Source organism: Lepisosteus platostomus, chromosome 1 (genome assembly GCF_059453375.1).
Source record: "Lepisosteus platostomus isolate fLepPlt1 chromosome 1, fLepPlt1.hap1, whole genome shotgun sequence".
Taxonomy (NCBI): domain Eukaryota; kingdom Metazoa; phylum Chordata; class Actinopteri; order Semionotiformes; family Lepisosteidae; genus Lepisosteus; species Lepisosteus platostomus.
Genome location: NC_142611.1, coordinates 5,742,018 through 5,766,408, shown reverse-complemented (window position 1 = coordinate 5,766,408; position 24,391 = coordinate 5,742,018). Strand labels below are relative to the sequence as shown.

Here is a 24,391-nt window from a genome sequence, read left to right as displayed (position 1 = left end):
GAACCCCCTGAGCCGGGGCTAAGCTCTGTCTTTGTCCCATTTTGCCGCTACACATAGGGTCTTTACTGCTCTCCTGGTCATTCCACGGCTGGCCTTTCCAACATCCCTGACAACATGTGCGACGAGGTGCCCACAAGGTGCCCTAGAAACAGTGAACAAATGGCCTAGGGACTCCTCTTCATGTGATATCACCTTCAAGGGGTCAAATACACTCTGTACAAAAAAATGTAAGTGGAGCATTTGATGATTAGCAGAGCCAGTTTATATTTGATGTTTCAAAAACAAATAGCAGCATCAGAAGGGACTGTTTAATTTTTTGTTATTAAATTCTAATGAGCAATTGATTGCATGCAATGGCTGAAAGGGCAGATGGCTCAGCTCACACTAGAGGCAATGGCACTGTACACCACATTCCCTGCTCACCAGTTTTAAATGAGGCTTTTGTCATTCATGAGTTATGTACTAAAGCTCCTGGATATGGAATAAATTACTAGAACTCATTATAGCATTTCATTTTGTTTACATTCTAAAATACAATACAGGATTGAAAATCACATCGCCCATTCTAATTTTAATGTAGTACTAATTAATTGTATCAAAAACTTTAAAGTTAAGATGTGGTCTTGAAAGCATCCTGAAAAAAAATCATATTCTGTGGACTCTTCTTCTGTCTTAAAAATGCTGTTTCTTTAAAGAAGTTGGGTCAGACTATGGTTTCAATATATCCCCAGCCTCTGAGAGTCAATTTCCAATGCGATAAGCATAAAATAGTGGGCTTCCTTTTTTAGTGCCTGGTCTCAGGTGCAGAGAAAGAAAAAAAGACATTTGCCCAAAGGATGCTATTCATTTTAAGAAACATGACCGAAAGTAAATGTCAAAGCAATATAAAGCCCCATAAAACACATGTCTTCCAAAATATCAGCTGACTCAGGGTATTTATCGTGGTTTTATGCTGACATCTTATACTACTATTGCTCCAGTCGAATTTATTTTGAACCAGATGTATCCAAAGGGGACAATGAAGACTCTGGGATTTGTTACTGGTCTGTTTCTCATTCTAATGTAATGTGAAAAAGTAGTAAAAATCACTGAGACGCAAGAGACTGTTAAAGACAGCATACTTTTCCCATTTTAATGAAAATGTTAAAGGTTGTTTAAAGTCCGTAGGGTCCTTAAAAGTAATGCTACTTATTTACTGATGGTTATTTAGAGACAATAGTCCATTTGCCAAAACACATGGGAGCCCAAGTATATGAACTGTATATACTTAAACTAAAATCAAATTTATTCATATTTAATTTTCCACAAATTAAACACTAATTGGTCTAATGAGTGTTTTTGTGTGTGTTTTGTAATGCGCCTTAGTGGAAATCAATGGTCCGAGACAAAAGGTTCATTTGTAACCTTTTGTTATGTTCTGGGTAAGGTTATAAAATGAGCTAACACCAGTGAAGCGGCTAGCAACTACTGTACATCACTGACCTGCATGAACAGAAAATGTAGATATCGACTTAAAAGTGGGTCTGTAGCAACCACAGAAGGAAAAAAAGGAAAACTCTCTTTTGTGCTCAAGCACGAGTCAAATTTGCATACAGCGGTAAATAAAAGTATCTTCCTTGTTCTTATGCCAGATAGGAGCAACTGCATCTTTGTGCTTCATCCATAGTACCACAGATGGTGAGAAATTCATCCGGATTCCAAGCATAGGTTAAAGTTGCCAGTTTGAGAACATCTGGAGTACTGATGAGCTTACACTCTCAGAGCACTGAGCTCCATGCCACAGGGATGCAGAAGTTCCCCATAGCAGCTGGTACAAATTGAGGTTCTTTCCCTGATTGTTACCGTAAATTGATTTGTCAGCCCTCCTTCAGCTGCAGTCTTCTTGGGGATAGTCCAATTTCAATAGATACTTGAATCAATGTCTATAATAACTTACAGCCCTACAATGAAGAACTGTATGCCTAGATTGGAATGTAAGTATTCAAAGTTGTCAACCATGTCTTGCTCCCTTGTCCAGAACAAAGCAAACAGGATTTTTCTTCCACTTAACCTCAGCTCTTACTGGTTTGGACACAGAAACAGACACTGTCAGCACATGGTTGCATGGGGTACCTCAGGCAGTGGTATCTAGACAAAATAGAAAATGAAACATGTATTATAGATAAAATGGTAGAGTTATGCTACATTTTTTACCTTGGAAGGAACAATGTATTAACACATTTTTGAGGAAGGATCTTAAATCAACATGAAATATGTGTTTTGTTTATTTAATATAAACATTTATATAACATACACTTTAGTTTGTGTCCACTCTAGAACTGTTTAATTTCCAACATTTCTGCAAAATGTTGAAATATGTAAACACGGTACACAGTACAGAGTACTTTAGTTTATTATGATCATTTCACATTCATTTTGAAAATGCAGTTAAGAAACTCAGTAAATAACATGCTGGTTTACTTTCAGTGAAATTTGAATTAACTCACCATTCTTTTGTGGATTTACATAAAAATGATAAACGTATTGTAACGCTTACGGCCGACAGGCACTGTGTAAGAGCCGGCGTACCAGAGCGGGTGACGTCACCGCCCTTCCCTGTGATAGCAGGACCACAGCTACTGGGCTGTGGAGAGATCTCTCTTTAGCTCACGGGGCTAGGTCGCTGCAGAGAGACGCGGAAGTCCCGGGTTCGAGCCTCCAGTCGGGATGGGGCCGACCAGATGCAGCAAGGGCGCCCGCTTGAGCCCCCGTTGCGTTACAGTATATTACCTTCTCTAAACTCTTTACAGTCTTCACTACAAAAGGATTTGGATCTGCATGAATAATGCACCCCCTTCACATTAATAAGAGAGTCATCAATCCATATCATATATGACAGTCATTACCTGTAATTAGCTTAAGCCCTTTCAGAAGCTTAATGTTGCAGAAAATGTTTATTGACAATGACTCATATTTACACAATATTATATAGGATATGGTGTTCAGATATACCATCATTGACCAGATTAGTGTCTTTGAGATTGCTGGGTTACATTTATGCTGGTAACGAAGAGCTCTTGTGTTTGCTGACATACAGTATCTGGCGTGGAAGATATTATGCCACTAAGATGATGAAGAGAAAAACTACAACAAACCATTCATTTTTTAACAAGAAGAGAAGTTTATAAACAATTCTTTTTATGGTGATACCCATTAAAAATAACATTCTTCCTTTATAATAGGATTTTTATCTCTTCGGGGCCTTAATTTCTCTTTTTGTGTAAAAAAAAAGTAAGACTTACATATTGTAGGCCACTATTCACATCTGCTTCTTTGGGAGATGAATGAACTCTGGCCAGTGTCCACCACAGTTCTGCAGTCAAAATTTCATTGTTCACTGGAACCCTCTCCTTCCTCCTCTTTGAAACTTAGATCCAGAGTTCATAGACTTTTTCTATTGGCAGGGCTTTCAAGTTCACACAGGCCATTAAAGGACAGAACACACCGCAAAGTATCACCATTCCTGACAGGAGAGTTTTGGTGCCAGTTGAACAAACACTCTTTCCTCTTCTCTGTGGTATTGCAGTTGTTACACTGGCTGTAAGAGAATAGGTTTGGGTGGTTCTCTTTTCAGTACTTGAACATATTCAATGGGATAAGAACTATTCAGAAATGTGACATTCTCCTGTAGGACTGTGTCAGTGGTGGGCAGTCCTGGCCCTGCAGGGCCTGTGTATCTGCAGGTTGTCTAGGTCTGTTCAAAGCACCAGCCCCTGAAGAACTGAGAGAAGCTGTCAAATTGGTCTCATTTAGCCAATAAGGAGTTCATTGAGCTCATTAAAAGCAGAATTGGAATGAAAACATACAGACACACAGGTCCTCCGGGACCAGCTTTGCCCACCCCTGAACTATGTCGTTTTATATCCGACTCCTTTCTTCAGAACAAAATTCAAGATCTCTCCAAGGTCTCTTATATTTTCTTATATGTGTGGAGCCCACGTCAGAGGTGATCAAGGGTGCTGAACATCTGCCACTGCCATCATAAACAAGGCATATATAAAAGGACAATAAAATGACTCTGAAACCTCTTCAGATGCATTTTTGTTCTTTTTTTTTTACTTTGAGCAATGACACTCTGATGCAACTCCTCACTCTAAGTCCTTTTTACTAACAGCCATGGGGCATGTTAAAGTCTAGAGCTTGTAATTTGCCATAATTATATCATTTAATTTGCAGTTTCTGAGGTAGCAAAAGTTTTTAAATGGAGCTGAAACCTATTATCAGAAGTCACCTTTCAATCAGGTTTTGGGGTGTAAAGTGAATTCAATTTAAAGTTATATCCTTAATATCCTGTGAATGGGATATTAACTTCAGGTACAAGCTATATGAGACCTCACACAAATTTGTTGATAATGCTTATTAAATGTATGTGCTAAATACTGATATTACTGACTGTAATTTCTTTAATGACCAGTAGAATATTAGTTAATTAATATAAAATTAGATATTCTAATGACATAACCAATACAAAATTAATATACACAATTATTTTGTCATATCATTGGTCACTAGTTACTAGGGTAAAATTATTCTATGACATTCATCACCAGGTGTTCACATATGTATTTAACTTAAATATGTTTTGTGTCTTTGTATAGCATCTTCTTAACATGTGACAATGAAGTCTAAGATGATATTTCACTATGAATTCAATTAGTAATCATTTCTGATAAAAAAAAACACATGATAAGCTCAACTGATAAGCACAACTCCAGAGTATTTTATGTGAAATTAAGTTAGTTCAGTGCTACTATCCTGGTCAGTTAAACATCTTTATAATGCTGAACCTTTTCATTTTGAAGGAGGAAAAGTACTACAACAAATGGCTGACAGGAGTCACTGGTTGGACAAGTGTTTGTTGACTGAGAATAAGGCACTCAAGTCAAAGTCAAAGCCGACTGTCACGACTGCCAGCCAGCAGATATCAACCCACAAAAGAGCTAACCAGTGCCAGCAGCGGGTTGATAATAACAAGCACCGCCACAGATGTTAACCCATGAGCACAGGCAGCGCTATTTAAACCATCCAAACCCACTTCCAGCTGCTCGGTAGTGAGTCTTCTCCTAGACAGCTCTACTTCGCCTTTGTTTGTACCTCGCTTGCGATTCTTCTGGACTTCCCTTTTGCCCTCGAACCTCGAACCTTGCCTGCTGTTTTGGATTGTACTCCTGTCTCCGTATCTTCCGGCTCTTGAACTACCTTTTGCCTTTCAACCACGATCTCGCCTGACGTTTCGGATTATACGCCTGTTTCGATGTCTACCCGCTCCTGCGTCTGCATAGGATCCTTATTCCTCACCATTGGGGATTCGTTACACCAACTTTACTGCCAAACGTACCCGGCAGTTTATTAAGGAATTTTGTACAAGAAAGACGTACAAATAAGATACATTTCATATACTGTACAATGCTACGTTACAATGAAGACAGAATTCACAAATTTACCAATAAATACTTTAATACTTTGAAATAGTGTTGAATTAAGAGACTGTAAAGCCTCATGATAGGTGCTCTTCCAGAACCACTCTGTTCTAGATTTGACCCATTTTAGCCTTCTTCCTGACGGAGGGAGCTCAAACAGGAGAAAAGCTGGGTAGGATTAGTCATGGACAGCTCTGCAGAGTTTTCCCATTTAAACATGTTGCATGTGTGGAAGCAACAGATGGTAAGTCACAGCCAATTATTTTCGATGCTGTGTGGACTACTCTATCCAGTTGTTTTCTCTCCTGAGAAAACATTTCCTGAACCATACTGCAACAGAAAAAGTTAACATGCTGTGAGCTGTGAGCTGTGAACATCTTGTCAGCCTGTTTTGGCTTGATTTCAGTGTTTGGAGTCTGTAGTCGAACATTAAAATGAACCCCAAAGTACTTGCTGTTAAACAAAAGTAGGCAATTTAAAAGTTGAAAGAAAACTAACCTTAATCAGAACACAAACTGGGAATTTCAAAATCATTAATTTGGATGACACTGAAGACAAAATAAATTACAGCTTTAACTATCATTCTGGTTGGACAAGAAAAACATCCGCAGTTGATTACAGAAAAAAATTACAGTAGTTATAGAAAAATTCACAGACCTTTCAAGGAAAACCCTAAAACAACTGTGAAAAAAGTGGAAAATATCAAAGTGCAGGACTGAAGGTATCAAAATCCACAGTTTGAAGATGACCACAATAGCAGAATTAAAACATTACTACTCCATAGTATGTAAATCTTCAAGTTGAACCAGGAGAGTTTTACAATTAAGCTATTGACCAATGAGATCAAGACCAAAGATACCTTTGGCGAAGTGATGGGATGCTTAAAAAAAGAAAGCAATTGCAGATGCTCAAAAGAACACCAAATCACACCAAATGTCATGGCTTCATTTTTGCTTGACCACCTCTTGAACTGGGAAACTCATCTAAATTTCTGATGTAACTGATGACAGCAGTAGCAGAACAAATGAACAAATTCTGAAAATTACAGAGTTCTAAATACATTTGTCAAAATAAGTGTGCTTATTTAGAGGAAAATGCCTCCATACTTGTTTGGTGGAGCTTGACAAGACAACACTACTATTACACAAGACATACTGCTGATGCAATCAGTGAGTACATCAGGAGAAGAAATGAAAAGTGGTTGACTCAGCAAGTCAGTCTTGGGATTTAAACCTAATTGGGCATGCATTTTATATGCAGGGGGTAATAAAGTCAGAACACCCCAAAACCAGATTTGGTGACAGATTTCATATAGTCATTGTCTCAAAGGTTGGTAACCAAATACTGACTTTTATATGCTGAAATGTACTTAATGTGACTATATCCCAATGTTTATGCATGATCTTGAAATCACTAAGCGAGATTGAACACAACGTGTATGGTACTAATATGATTAAATGTAACCATGGTATTACCCAAACATAAAAAAAATATTATATTGTACTTCTTATTCATATGAAGCTTGTGATCACAAATACAAATACTAAATACAAATTACTTGACTGCAAACCACAAATAACTGGTCTGTCTTTGCTGTCTTAATACCTTTCTTTGAGGGTACTGTATATACTGTACTATATTTGTTTCACAGCTTCGGAAGCCTTCCATGATTTCCTCAACAAGTGCAATTTGACTGCAGTCTATTTCATCTGCAGGGTTAAGAGCCTAAACTCTAGGAGCTGGAAATTTGATCAGGAGTCCCCAGTCTCATAGTAAGCACATTCTACAGCAGGAAAGGGCTGGACCAACCTACAAGGCAGCTTTGGTGCTTTCCACCATATGCCTCAGTCCAGGGACGAGACCCCCTTCTCTTCAGCAGCCTCCACTCTAACTCGCCTCCTCCCTCTAAGCTGCTCACAGCACAGACGGCTCAGGCGCAGGAGGGCCAACACATTGCACATAGATCTATTTTTAGCCCCTGCTTGGACTTCGGACGGCACTTGGAAGTTTTCGCCTCACCGTGGTGTCAACATTAAAGTTTAAAGAGCCTGATTTCCGGCTTTGTTATGGCTTTAAAAATTATGCTATTGACCTTGATATCTTTAATTACACCGTAGCTACATGGAGCAAGGGGAGCACAGCCAAACCCAGGAAACTGATTTAAGCACTTTAACTGTTTGCTCTGGTTTTCTTGTTCTGATTAATAATCAGAACATGTCACGTATGGTTTTCTTTTGTTTATTGCATTACTTTTGTTGATTTTTATATATTTCACATTCAGATCATTAGCAAACAGAAAAGTCAAACATCTGCCAATAGATGGTACTTATGAACTGGTTAATGGTACAGACACGAGGTAAAACTGGTGTGATGTAATTAGTGAAGTACTTCAGGGGTCTGCATTAGGACCACTGCTTTTCCTAATGTACATGAAAGATCTAGATTTTGATATAGACTTGATTAGCAAACTAGTATATATGTCTATATACAGTAGACATATTCCAAGCAATGTGAACAAACAATAACAAGGCAAACAGTATGTTGGAATATATAGGGAATAGGGCAGAATTTGTCAGAAGATGTTATGTTAAAATTTTGCAATGCACAAGTAAGACATCATTTAAAATATAGTGTAAAATGTTGGTCTCCGTGTTATGAAAAAGATATCTCTGCTCTGGAATCAGTCCAGAGAAGGACCACCAAATATAGAAACCATTACACTGCATTGCATATCTTTTGCTCTCCTAACACTTTCTTAACATGAAAGCAAAGTGGCAAAACTCACAGTCTCATTGTATCTGATGAGTGAAACTGAAACACGGACATGGGAGTTCATTAACAATTCAGGAATCGATTTGCCAGTCATGGTATTTCAGTGAAGTGGAGTTTATGGACCGTGTTCTCCGAAAACGCAACAACCATGAGGAGCACTGTATATAGATATTTAATTTTTACAGTTAATTTAATGGGCTATGGCTGAAAAAATAGGAGGTGCTGAAAAGAGCAAATACAAGTGGGATCACTTTACCATGTGAAAGGAAATATTTCTTTGGTTAATGAAGTTGGCATGATGCCATTTCATTTAGGTCTGATTTAAAATTGAGCTGAATAATTGCAGAAGAAGTAGGCTTAAAAAACCATGTAGAATAAAAATTGCTTTGTCTAGTAAAAACTGATCTGGTGGTACGTGAGGACACTGCGGGAGTGACTGTTTTTTTTTCTTTCAGTGTCTGCTGCTGGATTATCTCCAAAGAAACATATTTCTAATATATCTCTGTGCCATTAATCATATTTTACTGTTTAAAATAAAATACTAGCCACAAACGCCTGATAGCAATGATGCATCTCTTGCATTTCAGATTCAATAAAATATTTCGCATATTAACATTTTTGTAATTTTTTAGCAGCCGGAGTCATCTTACAATATCAAAAGTTGGAAAGTGAGTGACATATCTGTGTAAGTGTAAGTTTTGGAATGGAATATTAAATATGTTTGCCTTTCCTATGAGTTTTTTATAACATTCAGACTGCATAACGTAGGATAGAAATAGTTCTAGTGTTCATAGAAAATGTGCTACTAATAATTTTATATAAACATTTTGCACAGATTTACTCTCACACCCTAAGTTTGCATTGTCTCCCCATGTGCATGTGGCAGGCTAATCAGCTTCTGTCATCTGGCCCTGAAGTGAGTGTTTGCGTGCTTGTGGCTGTGAGCGTCCTGCATGGACTGGCGTCCTGTCCAGGGTGTGGCCAGCCACGCACACACTGGTTCCTGAGATAGGCTCTGGGCTACCGTGACCCTGAATCGGATAGGCGGTCATTGAAAGTCACGTGATGATGTGATGCCTATCAGACCAGACTACAGTAAAATTTCCTGGACATGTGTGAATTTCATGTGTCATATATGCCATTATTAGAGAAAAGGAATGCATAGCCACCGATACTGTATATGTCTTAGAATTTTAGTGATGGTCATCTTCACCTCACTGCTGCTTAATATACATCAAATATTTGGTCCTAAGAAGAGACACTAAATCTGTTCACGAACGTTATACTCGAGAGGATGACTTTTAAAACCTTTTTTTATTATTCCCATATCCTAAATGGTAAAAACATAAGAAAGGTTACAAATGCAAAGAGCACATTCACTTATCTAACCCGTTTCGTAGTGCAGTTGGCCGGTTTATGGAAGGACTGTAGTAACAGATTATCTGCCACGAGAGGCCGTCAATGTGCAATAGTAAATATGCTTGCTGGGTGATAATTTAGTAGATTATTGGTGAGGGGTTAGTGTCTACATCCTTACATGGGTTTAATATGTAGTGTGTTATAAAAAGGGCTTTAAGGTGTAAATAGTTGTTGGGTTTGTTAGGATGTACTCAAGGTACATTCATACAGCTAATGTATAGAGAGCAAAAGGCTTTTCAGGAATCGTTTGACTGCAAGACTTGCCATTGTAAGCTTTTATGTGCACACTCCAAGGCTGGGTTCTGTCCCAGCTAGTTACTAGTCCATTTGTTCAAGGATCTCATCCAGCCATTTCTTAACACAGGCCAATGTACAGTATTGGTTTTCGATACCTGGAGGGGTAGCTAATCTCATACTCCTAAAACACTTTGTGTAAAGAAATGCCTCCTGTTCTTCACTGTATACTTTTATCAGGTCTCTTTATAGTCAAGATTCAAGTCATAGTCTAGTAAAAAGATTTAGCTCTTTTAATCTGTAAATTAGGACATTCCTTTAAACCTAATTAACTACATTATAAAAATAATATCCCTTGATTTAAATTCTTAACATACTGAAGATTTTGGATTGAAATCACCTGTATTTAGTAATTAATAACATTATGACTTTTTTCACAGAAAATAACAAAAAGCTTATTTAATCATTAAGCTTTTACAGCAATTACTATAAGGAACTTTTGCTTTATTACTTTAATACCATGCGTTTGGGTGGTCCACAGTTTCAGCCAAAAATTGTGACTTGAATTTTTACAATCAAGCATGCTTGCCTTGGAACGAACTTTTCTTTTAGTGTGTGGGTGGGAAGTGCAGACATTTTTAAGACCTCCAGCAACAAATTAAGTAAAAAAAAAAAGAGGAAAAGACGTTCAAAGTTGATAAAACAAATATGAAATCTCAGAATATGTAAACATCTCTAAAGTCCCCAAGAACCTAACCTTGGGAAAAAAAGCAAAGTGCAACAAGACTCTTTGGCTTAGTGCAAGCATTGTATTTTGCCATTAATTGCACCTCACCCTCAGAAAGACCTTTGCCTCTGCCTTCCTGTTGTGATCTTTATTCTTTAAAATTTCGGCAGAAGGAAAGATCACCAGTGACAGGCTTAATTGCAACATTGCTCTGCTGAAAAGCAATTAGTTCTCAAGGCTGTGGGTGGCAAACATCTTTATCTGCATTAGATAATTTACTATAAAAAAATTCAGACAGCAACTCTCATATGCAAAACAGTATCGTAATTTGAATTGATTAGTTTATGCATTATGATTTAATGGAAATAGTAATTATTTATTTCTTTCTTTTCAGTTTGTTTCTGAAAAAATATGTATTTCTTCTCTAATGTTTTTAACTGTAAATACAATTTTATTCAGTTTATCAGTTATTAGTTCATTTTTCCAAGGTGTTTTAATAAGCCTATTATTCTGGAGAACATGTACTTTATAGCCTGCATATGTGGGGGCGTTTTTCATTGAAATGTGAGCCCATTTGCTAAGTTGCAAACTAACTTTGTCAGTCGGTGGTGTTAGAAAATAATTGTAATAAATGCATGGTGATTTCCCTTTTTCTTTTTCAACATACCGATTTTTTTATAGCATTTCTCTCTCGCTGCCTGATAAATCTCAGCCGTCTGAAGATAATCATGAGTAATATGTGAGCTTCTACAAAGCAGCCCACTAAATTTCTATTCCAAAAGACACTTAGGGAGGTGATAAAACAGAGAATGTCAGAAAATTACAGGGCGCAGCATGCTGTCAACTTGTAAAGATGGCAAACAAAAAGAAGAAAATATTTTCCAAGTGCATTTTTGTCGGAAAAGCAGTTTATAAAGTAATGTTGATTGAGGCTAAGTACTATTTAGTTCAATAGATGTGTGCTAGTGTCTTTGTAAAATTAAAGGTGGTTACAAGCAGCATGGTGGTTAGTGTTGCGCCTCACAGTTTGTGGCTCCTGGGAGAATTCCAGCCTGTGGCACCTTCTGCGTGGAGTTTGCAAGTCCTTCTTGTGGCGGTGTGGGACTTCAGCAGATGCACAGCCAGAGGCTTCCTCCTACAGACTAAACACACGCTGTCTGGGTTAATGAGTGTGAGATTCCAAGCCGTGCGTCCTTCAGCAATTATGCTCTCTGCTGTGTCATCTTGGTTAAAGACGATTGTCGGGAGGTGATCGCAAGGGAGTTTCAAAAGCAATTTTTAAGCAAAACTGCACAGAAGTGCAGGTTTGAGTCATACAACTAGCTTTCTAACAGCTCAGTGTAAATCCTAGGTTAATTAGTGTCTGTGAACTGGGCTGCAGATGTACATGTGTGTTTGCCCCATGAAGGACTGGCATCCCACACGGCTTATCCTGCCTTGCACCCTTGCATGACATTGTCTGCCCGAGTTGGGCTGTTTAACCTTGACCATGTATTGCACAAAGCAGTTATTGATGATAGACAGATGGACAGACTCCCTCCTTCCAGGATGCATTTTGGGAATGGACAAGAACCTGCAGTTGTGTTTGACTCTAAAGAAATTAATGTGCGTATTTAACCCAGAGCCTTCGCTGAACTGATGAATAATTAAGCCATACAACACATACGAAATGCTGATCCAGTATTAGTGATTAGATCTCGGTCTTTGTAAATGAGGACAATACATTATTAATTAACGTAAGAAAATTCTCATTTCAAAATACAGCGTCTGAAAGAAAAGCAAATTAAAATGGATAGTTTTCAATTGTATGTGCATGAAAAGAGTTGTATTACTATTCTGTGCACGACAATTAGGAAGTAATGTTCAGTTTAGCAAAAGGTTTAATGCTTAATTAACACATTATTTCTGTTGAAGGGCAGTCCCGTTAAAATGCCATCCTGTTTCAAAATGCCCTGGGAGTTGTGTAACTAGAGAGTGACCCTGCTTAAAGTACCATCTGTGCAGTGGGCCTAATTCAGTAACTTGAAGCTTTGTGTTGCTTCTTAAGAGTTTGTACCCGAAGAGCAGTTGACATTAAAGCACAATTATTTCCATCACATGGATATAATGTACTTATGTGTGATTATATGTTTATTGTCTCATGTTAAAAATATTCTAATGCCATACCTATATATATTCTGCGTTACTCATCAATGTACAACCTTCATCAACTTTCGCCATATGGGCTAGATCGGTCATTGTGTTCCTGTGAGTCCTGTTGATCAGTTGATTAAAGAGCACATTGTCCTTGCTAGTTAAATACTTGTGAACCTTTAGAAAATTGCTCTACATTGTCACAAAAACATTTTGTCTAGATTTTTCTAGACGGTTTTAAAGAAGCTAGTATAAACTGTTCAATGGTTAAATTTATGAGCTAAAACTTTGCTGTATTAGCCGTATGAAGTCAGAATATGTAGGTTTTATTGAATTTAAGGACAGTAAGTCACACAACATTTTATCCCGAACCGATGAAGGACGTGAGTGAAATGTTTATTATTTATGACAAAATAGCATTGCTTTTCGCCGAAAACCAAATTAGTGCCAAGCTGGACTTGGGAGGGATTGCAGTAACAAGAGCACCGCCTCTAGAGGCCGCCAAAGCCTCTAGCTCTTGAAGAGAGCTTATTATAAGAGCATGTCAAGGTTTATATTATCGGTTGAGGGGTTTTGAGAGCTTTATTAATTAAATGAACAAGATATGGTTGTCAGAAGCCAGCGACACAACTTTTCCAAGTTTTCTTTTATTGTCTCGTGTTTTTTCAACTTTTTCTTGGTCACTTGTGTAGGTTCAATTAAACAAAGCGGAGCACTGTACTTTGTACTTTAAAACCCCATCCTTCTCGGTTCTGTAAGTTTGAGAACTACAACTGGTGAGTTTTAGCCAGGGAAAAAGATTTACTGTCTATGAGTGCATCAACCTCATGAACTTCAGTACAGCAACAAACAAAAACTATGAGCTCTTAATTACCTTATTTTGCTGTCAGTGATTTTTTTTGTGTTATAAGACTAGACATACTTGTATATTCATTCATGAATATACAAGTATCATTCGTATCATGATATAGCAAATCATGAAATACCATGTTTTCAAATGTTATGGGAAAAAAATGCCCTGATAAAACACCTCTGTTTCAGCTTCATTCTGTCTCACTCTACATGATGTTTCGTAATTATGTTGCAGAAAAAAATAAATGAATGACCCAACTGAGGGGGCAAAGTTCCTATTGCATACTACGCTATGAAAGATGCATCAGAACAACAAATTATGTCTCATTGAAGAATCTTCAATTGCTGCTGTTAATGAGAAGGATTAATTTCTCATAATCTACTACATTCTTGGATTAAAACTCAAATAAAAATTGTCAGAAGGCCAATCAGCTTCTCTGTGATTGTAATATTGTAATATTAGCAACACAATAGAAAGGTTTCTGAAGTTTAGAGGTTATGGTATTTCCCTCCATATACACTCCTCAGTCTGGACAAATGCTTAATCATGATGTTTGTCCCTCATGGTGGCTAATGCAGATAAGATCCTTGCTTATTAACCTAGTTTGCAACAGCAGAATGATAGTGTCAGACACACAAAGCTACACTGGAGTTTTTGAGAGAGGTTTTAATATAAAACCTCCCACATATTGTTGTCCTACAGTGGAGGACATTTTTATTACTTCAAAGTAAAACACGTTAAATGAAACTACTGAGATGTGCCACCAAAACAATTCAGAGCAAAGTGTAACTTCTCCTGGCCATCCTCGTTCTTTTTGTTTCTCGACCCAATGAAACATTTATTTTTTATTTTGCTAACTTTTTTATTTGGCAGAGTTGTGGCAATTGCCTTCACAGCCCTATCTCTTGTCGAGCCTTCTACAGATCTGTAATCGTAGGGCCTTAGCTGTCTCGGAGGAATGTGGCTCACAGTCCCAGCAGAAAGGACGGGCCCTCTCCTCACCGCCCGCCTGAGCAATCATCTTGTGCCAAGCCCTCATACTGGGAGCACTGAACCCAGTCTCCTGCAGACAGCTGTCACTTCTCTTGCCCCACACAGTAAGACAGAAACACTCCTCTGGTTAGGTTATCCGTTCTGTATTGACCTTTTCTTCCTTTCACAGCCGTCTTACCTATTGTCTAAATTATGTGTTTAAAATTCCCCAGTATATATTTTCTATACTGCTGGCTCCTAAATTATATGGAATGTGTACAATAGCTAGCTGTTTATATTCAGTTAGTGAGTAACAGCTTCTTTATTTTATGTGATTAACATTTATACTATAAAATGAAATATTAAAATACAAATAGAGGTTAATTCCACACTGAAAGGGAGAAAGATATTTAGGCTGCTGAGCCTTCTTTCCTCACACCTGAAGAATGTGTAACAGATAAACTGCATACTCTATTTTCACATGGATCTGCCCTCTACTCCTGTTTTTCCAGCCCGCACCCTGGCACAGCTCCCAGTGGGACCTATTCATAAAACCAAGAAAAAAGCATACGTGAAAGCTGACCCCTAGAAATAACCAATTTCATAGTCAAAATGACTTTTCAATTTGTTTTAAAATTAGTTATGTTTACAAGAGGGCATTGAAAATCACAGTTGGATAATTACAGGAAAAGCAGAAAATACAGTAAAGAAATAAAAAATCAGTCCACCATGTAATCAAAGGCACTTACTGGTCAGCATGTAGGATTACTGGAAACGATGAACCTTACACTTACTAAGCTTTCTGTGAAACTCTCAATCAGGACTGGCAAGGTACTAAGGCATTAAAGGGAGAAACAACTGTGGTTCTAGCAAGTGAAGTTGAATTTTGAGAAACCTACAGTGTAACTTTGAACAAGTTGAGAGTAAGGGCAAGAATATCAGTGAAGGAACGCCTCCTTGCTCTGGCAGGTTCAGACTGGCACAGACTTTCACCTTATTAGACCTGTAATCAGAATCACTGCTGTGTGAGCTAGGAATAGGTCTTGGATTTGGTTCAAAACATGATGATTACCAAATGTAGACAAGAAAGGTGTGGGGTAGTTTGTTTGTGCCACCTGTTTTCTGGCTAGGCTGTGAGCCACTCACACACTCACGCATCTTGGAAAAAAGGCTGCTAACCAGTTAGCTCAGAAACAACTAAAGCAATATGACATAGAAAATTGAATATCTGGAAGGATCTTGAAGGGAAATTTTACGCAGACTAAAAACATTTGAAAATGTTACAAAAAGCAAATGTAGGATAATATAATTTGGGGTTATTTCTGCTGTTTATGTTTAGTTGACAAAAAAAATACAGCCAATAACCATTAAAAGACATTTTTAAAAGGCCTTTCCCAGGTTTAAATGTCATGGACATTCTGTAAGCTTTCTTTCAAAGAACTGCAATTCTGTAATGCCTTTTATCCCTTTCAGCCTATAAGTTGCATGGCAATTTATGTAATTTATGGAGAAAAACAACACTTCACAATGTTATGTGGGGATCTAGGAGTCATGTGAACCTTGAAATAGTGAAAAGAAGTCCTCTAACTCCTTTCTGAGAGTTTTTTTAAGTATATAATTTACCTATGAGACTTCACTGCATTTCTTTTTAAGGGGATAGAAACCCTGCCCTAGAACTAGGAGAAAAAATCTCAAAGGATTTGCTTATGAACTATCAATGGTGGAAGCATAATGCTACCCTTTATCACTGCTTGTCACACCGCTGACAGGGATATAAAACTCTGCTTTTCAATTACTGTTTATTTGTCACTTTTTGTGTGACTTAGGTGCTGGCAGGTGGCTGGCATGTATCACACAAATGATTTATTACCTCATTTAATCAGCCATATGAAGGAACAATGATACATTTTTTCCTCTAAAAATTCAAATCAAGCTGCTTCCAGCTTCTTTTGTGACACAGAGCACTTACAATGACACACAGGTTGCAAGTTTTTGTCATTTATTTTTTTCAAGTGGAACTGAGATGTGTCTTTGTCATGTCTGTCAGTTATATTTGCTCTTCTTTTTCAGATATTGAATGCAAAACATATTTCAAAATTGTTACCATAGACGTAAATGCTGCATCATGAAGGGTGGGGTTGTCCTTCAGAGAATAAAGCTAGCATGCTCTGTTTTTTTCAGGCTTTTTTTCTGGATTGGGACTTCAAATTCAAAGTCATACCACTACAATACTGCTACAATGTTTTTTCCTGGGTCTCTGACCATGTACTGTTGCCTTGGCATCCTATCAGCTATATGCAATTCTCACTCATAGCTGAAGCACAGTTATTCTCAGGAAAAATGTAAAATATTTACTGTAGCAGGTGCACGGATGTTTTATTGAACAGACACAACACTGGTATCATTATGCTGATAAACATTAATCATCAACAGCACTGATCGACAGGGCGTCTACTGTGAAAGTCACAAGCTAGCGGCACTGTTGGAAGCAATACTAGCTGTGCATTGGTGCTTCACACCGAGTGCTGTCTTGTGGAATTACATCTCATTGCTCCTGTAAAGGCTGGACAAACATGCACTCGTTCACTGGTCTCTGAGCCCTAGATGCCACACATCACCCCCGCTCTTTCCCCAGATGATCGGCGGGGCTCCCATTCAGCAAACAGAGCAACCTCTCATTGATCGTTGGCAAATAGACAGAAAGCCGTGGTTGCTCAAGCAACATGAGCACCTGCCCTGTCCTGCTGGAGTGTTGTTATGCCAGGCTGGGCAGTGCAGGAAAGGAAGGACGTGAGGTCAGCATGATCAATGTAGTTGCATGCAGTCGGGTTGCCATCAATCACTACAAGTGGAGCTCTACCATAACAAAACAGATCTACCCAGACACTCACACTATTCCTCCCCATGGATTGGGCTCTTGTGCATAACTATTAGCACATCATTCTGCATGTCTGTTATGCATTAAGGTGGTCAGCACAAAATCTTGCCTCATTGCTGAGCAGGGCTTGGCTGCACAGCTGCCACGTCTGGCCATAGGCATTGTTTCAAAATGCTGATGACAAAAAGGTGTTGTTCACTTCATGAGCATGCTATAAGGTTTTTTTTTCTGTTTCAATTTGATATATTTCTTGATTTCCTATGTGGGCTGATAGTCAATGGGTTAAATCATCTCATCGCGTGTGTCCAATCAGCTCTTTAACTTCACTTATAGGGTGGTGTAGTGTGGTGTAGTCGATCACGTGTGTTACAGTCGGTCTTTAATTTAATCCAAATGAAGTGTCCAAAATTGTATTTTTATGCATCTAAAAATATATGGTACATGCATGGCATGAGTAGGGGTTTTTTTTGAGGCTCCGTATACATTCTGCAATGGTGATGATGTAATTGTATAGCATTTAAAAAATTGCGAAAAAAGTGAAAAATAATTGCATGTTACAAGACAGAACAATGGTGGAAAAATGCAACAAACTGAAAGTTTTATCTTCCTATTATTTTCTATTACCTACATAACTACAGTCACGCAAGATGTTCTCTTGTAAATCCTGTAAATATTATATCGAAATGTTTTGTGTATTATACACTGTAAATATAAAGTAAGCAAGTTTTTTTGGCAAAATACGTGAGATTCACACATATTTTGTTTCATTCAAGTGTGAGAAACAAATTTGACCACATGCAGTAGGTTGTTTTATTACAGTGATAAAAGTAGAATACAGTTAATGAGCATGTTCCATATGCTCCCTTTCCACCTCAGCACAAATAGAAGCAAGTATAGAAGGTTACAGCCAAGTGGAGCCTCCTTATTGCCATCTAGTTTAACATTCAATGCACAGAGGCCAGTTCAACAATTCAATTAACTGTTAACTGGGGGGACATCTTGAGGGGAGTTAAATATTCATACAATTTAATTTTACAGAGAGAAATTGTGAAGTAGTATCAATTAAGACTAGATTAACACATCACCGATATAATGTCAGATATTTTCCTCATTAAAATTCCCCGTGGCCAGTATCAGCTATAGGTCTATTTCTTTTTCCACAATCCCCCTGTTATACATGTTATTATACAACATATTATGTATGATATAGCTTATATGTTGCATAAGTTAAGATTTCCCCCATGAAGCTACGTTTATAGGCAGTTAAAGCTGCACGAAACCTGGAGATTACAGTGGACTTCTTTCTGCTTTTATTTGCAGAGCATCTTAAAGAACGGTTAGAGGAGTACATGGTACGGTTCCCTAAGGTGAGGATCGTGCGGACGAAGAAAAGAGAGGGGCTTATTCGAACTCGACTGCTGGGAGCAACAGTAGCCAAAGGAGAAATCTTAACCTTCCTGGATTCTCACTGTGAGGCTAATGTGAATTGGCTGCCACCTCTGCTTGGTAAGTCTGACTGTCAGGTACAATAAAGGAAAGCTTATGCCTGAGAAAACTTTTTGTGGGTGAGACATACATTTTAATGCCTTTTCTCATTATAAAACCCAGCAGTCATCTTCGACTGGAAAGAATATTGATGTTTACACCATTAGCTATGGATATGTACAGAATTAGCCAAATATGCAGAACCTTTATTCACAACTGAGATCGTTTTTTCACGTAAGGATATTGAAGGATTTGTAAAGCAATCCAAATTTAGGTTAGATGTACACAGCGTTTTTTTGTTGTTTTTCGTAATGCAGATTAGAGAATTAAGAGACAGTAAGATCATTGAGCGAAGAGTGAAGTTGCTGTGCTGTCAATGACATCTTTCCGACTGTGCTGTTTTCAAGGAGTTATAATTAATATGTAGAAGAAGAAAAAGGTAAATGTAGCAATATGCGGAAGACAAAACAGATACGGCAAAAATTATTATAGAATTTCTGTGAAAATGGCACATAGTTCAGTATTTAGTCTTTTTGGAAGAGGTGGTAGATGAAACTGTTAAACTTAATAAACGGAGAAGGAAACAAAAAGCACCTCAAGGGACACTTGAGAGACACAGTGACAAATCTCGCAGGAAGAAACAAACCTGTGCCTTGAAGTTTGCTTGCTGTGAAGGCTGGGCTATACTTTTGGAGTTTGCTTGCTTAACTAAGGCAGAATAGCATGGTGCATTTATATTTCCAAGGCTCAAACAATCCATACATCAGTGTATGGATTACACAAGGCAGCAGGGGTAGATGAGATTCCCCCAGAGATGTTGAAAGCACCTCTGAGGTGTCGTGATGAATGCGCCTCTCCAATGTTGCGTAAAAGAAAGGCGCAGTGCCTCAGTACTAGCAAGCTAGGGTGCCATTTTAAAATAGGGGGACCGGAGAGTTGGTTCCACCTATAGGGGGTGCACTCTCTTCAGCTCCCAGGCAAAGCATGCAGATGCAGAAGAAACAATTCAGACCCAGCTCTTCACAGAGATTCAACAGGCGTGGTGGTAGTTTGCCAGTCAGGTCTGTCCCTGTTTTGTAGGTCTAGGGAGGGTGCATGTCTGCCTTTCTTCCAATGACCAGCTGTGGGAGGAGAATGGGCTCTCGGTGCAGCGCCTGGTGTGCTATGTGCTCCGTCTGTTCCTAGAGTTCTTGTTCACGGGTGTTGGCAAGTGGGAGCGTCTTAATTTGATTTGGCTCTGGCAGTGTTGCAGGCAATGTGCTTGTCTGTGGTTGTTAAGCAGAGGCTGAGTTCTCAGACAAAGTTCTTGGTTTACAGGCAACTCTATGTCCTCATCCCCACCTATGGTCATGAACTCCGTGAAAGAACAAAAGGATGATCGCAGGTGTAAGCAGTGGAAATGAGGCTTATTAGCTGGGTTTTGGGGCTTATAGATGTTACCCACATTTAGCACTCCCTCTTGAGCTCTACTGGGCACATCCCATTGGAACCACAGGGAAGAGACTTCCAGGCTGGAAGGACTATTATCTCTTAATTGTCTGGGAACAAGAAGAATTCCTCCAGGAGAACTCAAGTCTCTTTTTGAGGAAAATAATATCTGAGCATCCCTACTCTGTATGCAGCTACCGTAACCTAGGATAAACCCAACAGAAATGGACTGATGCATTGACTTCTGTCCAATTTTTAATTTTGGTGTTCAATACAAGTATTAAACATTTACCATACAAGGTATCATACCAGGCTTTACAACTACATTCTGGTATAATGCGGGGACAAAATATAGAACTAGAGTAAGACAAAGTGTCAAACTAGCACATTCTGCTGCCAGCATTGGATTATATACATATTTTAAGGCATCTTTCAGTTCATCCATGCCACGTCTGATTTAAATAAATAGAATCCTGTGGTGTAGTGCCATGCCTGTAGACATACTTATGCATGTCATTTAATTAAACTATTTGGAAAAGCATTTCTTTTATTTTTTTTCTATATAATATTTAGCTGCTGGAGACAGGACATGTGCTCCATGCTGGCTCCCCATTATCGGTATTGTCTGCTTTCTTCTGCAGCACTCAAGTGCATTTAATCTGAAATGTGTCCCGAAAGGCAGCAAGATCCCTTTTTTTCTTTTGCTTTATAATTACTTTGTAATTGTGCTGAAACAATAAAGCTACATCTTTAAATCTTTAATTTTCAACAAACATAGTTCTTCCTTAAATACCAAGAAGCACTAGGGGTGACAGATCTGGGACAGCGTAGCAGTACTGAGTGACAAAGATATAGATGGCTGAGGTTTGGGCTGCCTCAATGGAGTAAACCTACTTTGAAAAACTGTAATTGTTTCTAATCACTGGCCAGCTGCATGAAGTCCAGTTCCAGATAGCAGCTTTGTGCAGACAGAAAGAGAAAGGAGTGTGAAGGGGAGGTGTTAGAGGCAGGTGCTCTTATCCTCTACCGGGAAACGTGCAAGTGTCTTGGTCAAACGTGATGGATGGCCTGCCGCAGATGAGGCCCCCTTTTTCCACATTCCCCACTCCTGCTCGCTTTTTTTCCCAACAGACCAAATTGCTCAAAACTCCAGAACCATCGTGTGCCCCATGATTGATGTCATTGACCACAACCACTTCGGCTACGAGGCCCAGGCGGGCGACGCCATGCGTGGGGCCTTCGACTGGGAGATGTACTACAAGCGCATCCCCATCCCGCCAGAGCTGCAGACGGGCGACCCCAGTGACCCATACGAGTAAGACCTCCGGCGCGACACGCGTTTCCTTTCCCCTCCCGCTGGAACGAAAAGATTTGGCGCGCCACCACTTATCTAAATATTTTTTTTTTAAGTTTTGCTTTTTTGCGGTCTTAATACGACCGGTTGGTGGAAAAGGCTCAAGTGGTTGCAGTTTCCCTCCGTGTTTTCTGTTGTTTTAAGGCCAAGTATGTTGTACTATGATGTAGGGATGATCTAGATCGATTTATATATATATCAAATTCACTTACAGATTGCATCTGAAAGCAAGCAGACAACAAAGTCAAAGGTTTGTCTGAAAATCAATACAATAGCATTGGTTATGTCTTTCAGGTTCAATTTATGATCATATTTTTAGCAAAACTTATTTACTATTGACTTAACTGTTCACTTCCTGTTTACTATCGACTTAACTGTTCACTTCTGAGTGCACCGCAGTTTTAGTAAGCTTGCCGCTTGTTCTGCTGAGACGGCTTTCGTAAGATTAGGCATTTTGCAAATATGTCATTTCTTAGCTTTGTCTTTACTGAGGGAAAACAATGTGGGTGTACTATATGAGAGCATGCATCGTGATTAATATACAACAGAGGAGAATAAAATCATGAAAGTGGATTACTGAAGGAATAATTGAGTTTGCTTTGCATTCCTTTTCAGCACTCTTCATGCTCTTGACATGTCTGCATTTCATAACACAATGCAGTAGAAAGTTAAAGTCAAGGTGCACAAGATGTGAACTGTTGATTTTCCCTCTACAGCAAGCCATTCCTTCTCTCCTGTTGCACAAATGCAGATGTAATGTTATGCTCTTGACCACTATTTTGTAAACAAAAATGTAGGAGCTAAACTAGGCATGTTTGCAGGTGGTGACAAGGTAAGCCACTTAACACTCAACAAAAAAACAAATGCAGGTTTCAGCACTCGTCTGTTTTTAACCTTTAACTGCAATCCAGTTCTGTTTGTGATTTGTTTGGAAACTCTGTTGCGAAATCAAAATACCTACTGCTTTTGGTCAGATGTGCACACATATCTTTTTAGTCTGTTGATGTGTAATTTCAATAGAATTAAAACGGAGAATTCTTTTTCTCTTGATACACCTACGCTTGTAAAGGCTAATTTGTGTTGAGTCTGGCATTTGCAGCACTTTCTTACTGACTTGCATTCACATCCCCCTAGATATACAATGTTAGGCTGATTGGTTCTTTTCACATTGAAAACCTGACATAGAAAAAATCCCAGCAGTGTCTTCCTAAGGTTCAAAGCTCCACCTGGCCAGGTTTGCCCTGGAACTAGGAATGGTGTCCAGAGGTGTTGCAGTACAATGTTTAAAGTTAAAGGAAGGACCCTGTAGGCCAGCTGGGAGATTTTCTGTCCATTTCCAACCACTTACTATGGGTTTCTTATAAAGAACCTCACCTTTTTAATTAATAATAATTCATTATTCCTTACACTTAGATAGCACTCCTGGACACTCCACCCAAAGCTCTGTTTAGCCCCACGTGGATGATGCAACAGCAGTCATAGTGCGCCAGTACCCTCACACCAGCTCTCAGTAGGGAGGACAGCCAAGTGATGAAGCCAATTCAGAGATGGGGATTACTAGGCGGCCATGTTTGGTACAGGCAAATGGGAAATTTGGCCAGGATGTCAAGGTAACACCCCTACTCTTTTCAAGAAACACCCTGGGATTTGTAATGACCACAGAGAGTCAGGATCTCAGCACCTTTTTACATAATACTATTGTTTTCACTTTATTGGGGCATTAGAAGACACACAGACTGCAGGGTGAGCCCCCCTGCTGGCCCCTCTAACACCTCTTCCAGAAGCAACAATAGTTTTCCCAGGAGGTCTCCCATCCAGGTACTGACCAGGCTCACACCCACTTAGCTTCAGTGGGTTGTCAGTTGTGAGTTGTGGGGTGATATAGCTGCTGTAGATCTTTGTATCATACAGTACATTACAGAATTGGAATGATACCTGTAGTTGGGAAATGGACAAGGCTATAAGTTACAAAAGCAATTTTTAAAATTCACATCATATATCAAATATTATCTACTTCTTCCATCTAATTTGTTTTGCTTTATTTTAAACATCTGGAACATCAACAGTGCCGTTAAAGGGGAGAGGAATCCCTTACATTCTAAATTACCATCAGAACCATAAAATAAAATGTATTTCTGTTGCATCCTCCCTAGAGAAAGCTTTAATATAACAAAAGTACATTTGGAGGCAAGACATGTTTATTTTTCTCTTACATCATAATTATCAAAATACAATTTAGTGTCAGCTGCTGATTCAAAAAGAGCTCACTAAAATGATTTATTATGGGCACAGAAAACAGAGGTATTGCATATTAAATGTTCCGGTTTTTGTCTGAAATCAAAAGGCTTTTGTAAGCAAGCAGTTCTCACATGCATCACATCTGACATTCCATTATTCTACCTCCGCAACGTTCACAACTTACAATCTGAGACTGTGCCCTGCATTCTTCCAGCAGTTGCTTGTGCAAAGTGAGCTTGGAGTATGCCTACATATAATTATACTGTGATGTCTTAGTTATCCATGACCTGATGTAGGGTTGAAACCTTTTTACAATTAGGTGTGTATATATAATTCATGTGTATCGCCATATATAGAAAGAAGAACAAAACAATCACCTTGGTAAAATGTTTTACCTTTTGTAAAGCAGTTTACTCTTAAATGGTTTTACAGTATCTGT

The 24,391-nt window shown here is 38.7% G+C and overlaps 1 protein-coding gene across 1 annotated transcript in view; it reads left to right on the top strand.

Annotated features, from left to right (window-relative positions):
• The window catches only part of galntl6 (polypeptide N-acetylgalactosaminyltransferase like 6), a 299,983-nt gene that overhangs the window by 247,921 nt on the left and 27,671 nt on the right, over window positions 1-24,391 (top strand). The window contains exons 6-7 of the mRNA XM_088647352.1: window positions 18,768-18,953; window positions 21,492-21,675. Coding sequence (XP_088503478.1) covers window positions 18,768-18,953; window positions 21,492-21,675 — 370 coding nt within the window. The remainder of the gene's footprint in view (window positions 1-18,767; window positions 18,954-21,491; window positions 21,676-24,391) is intronic.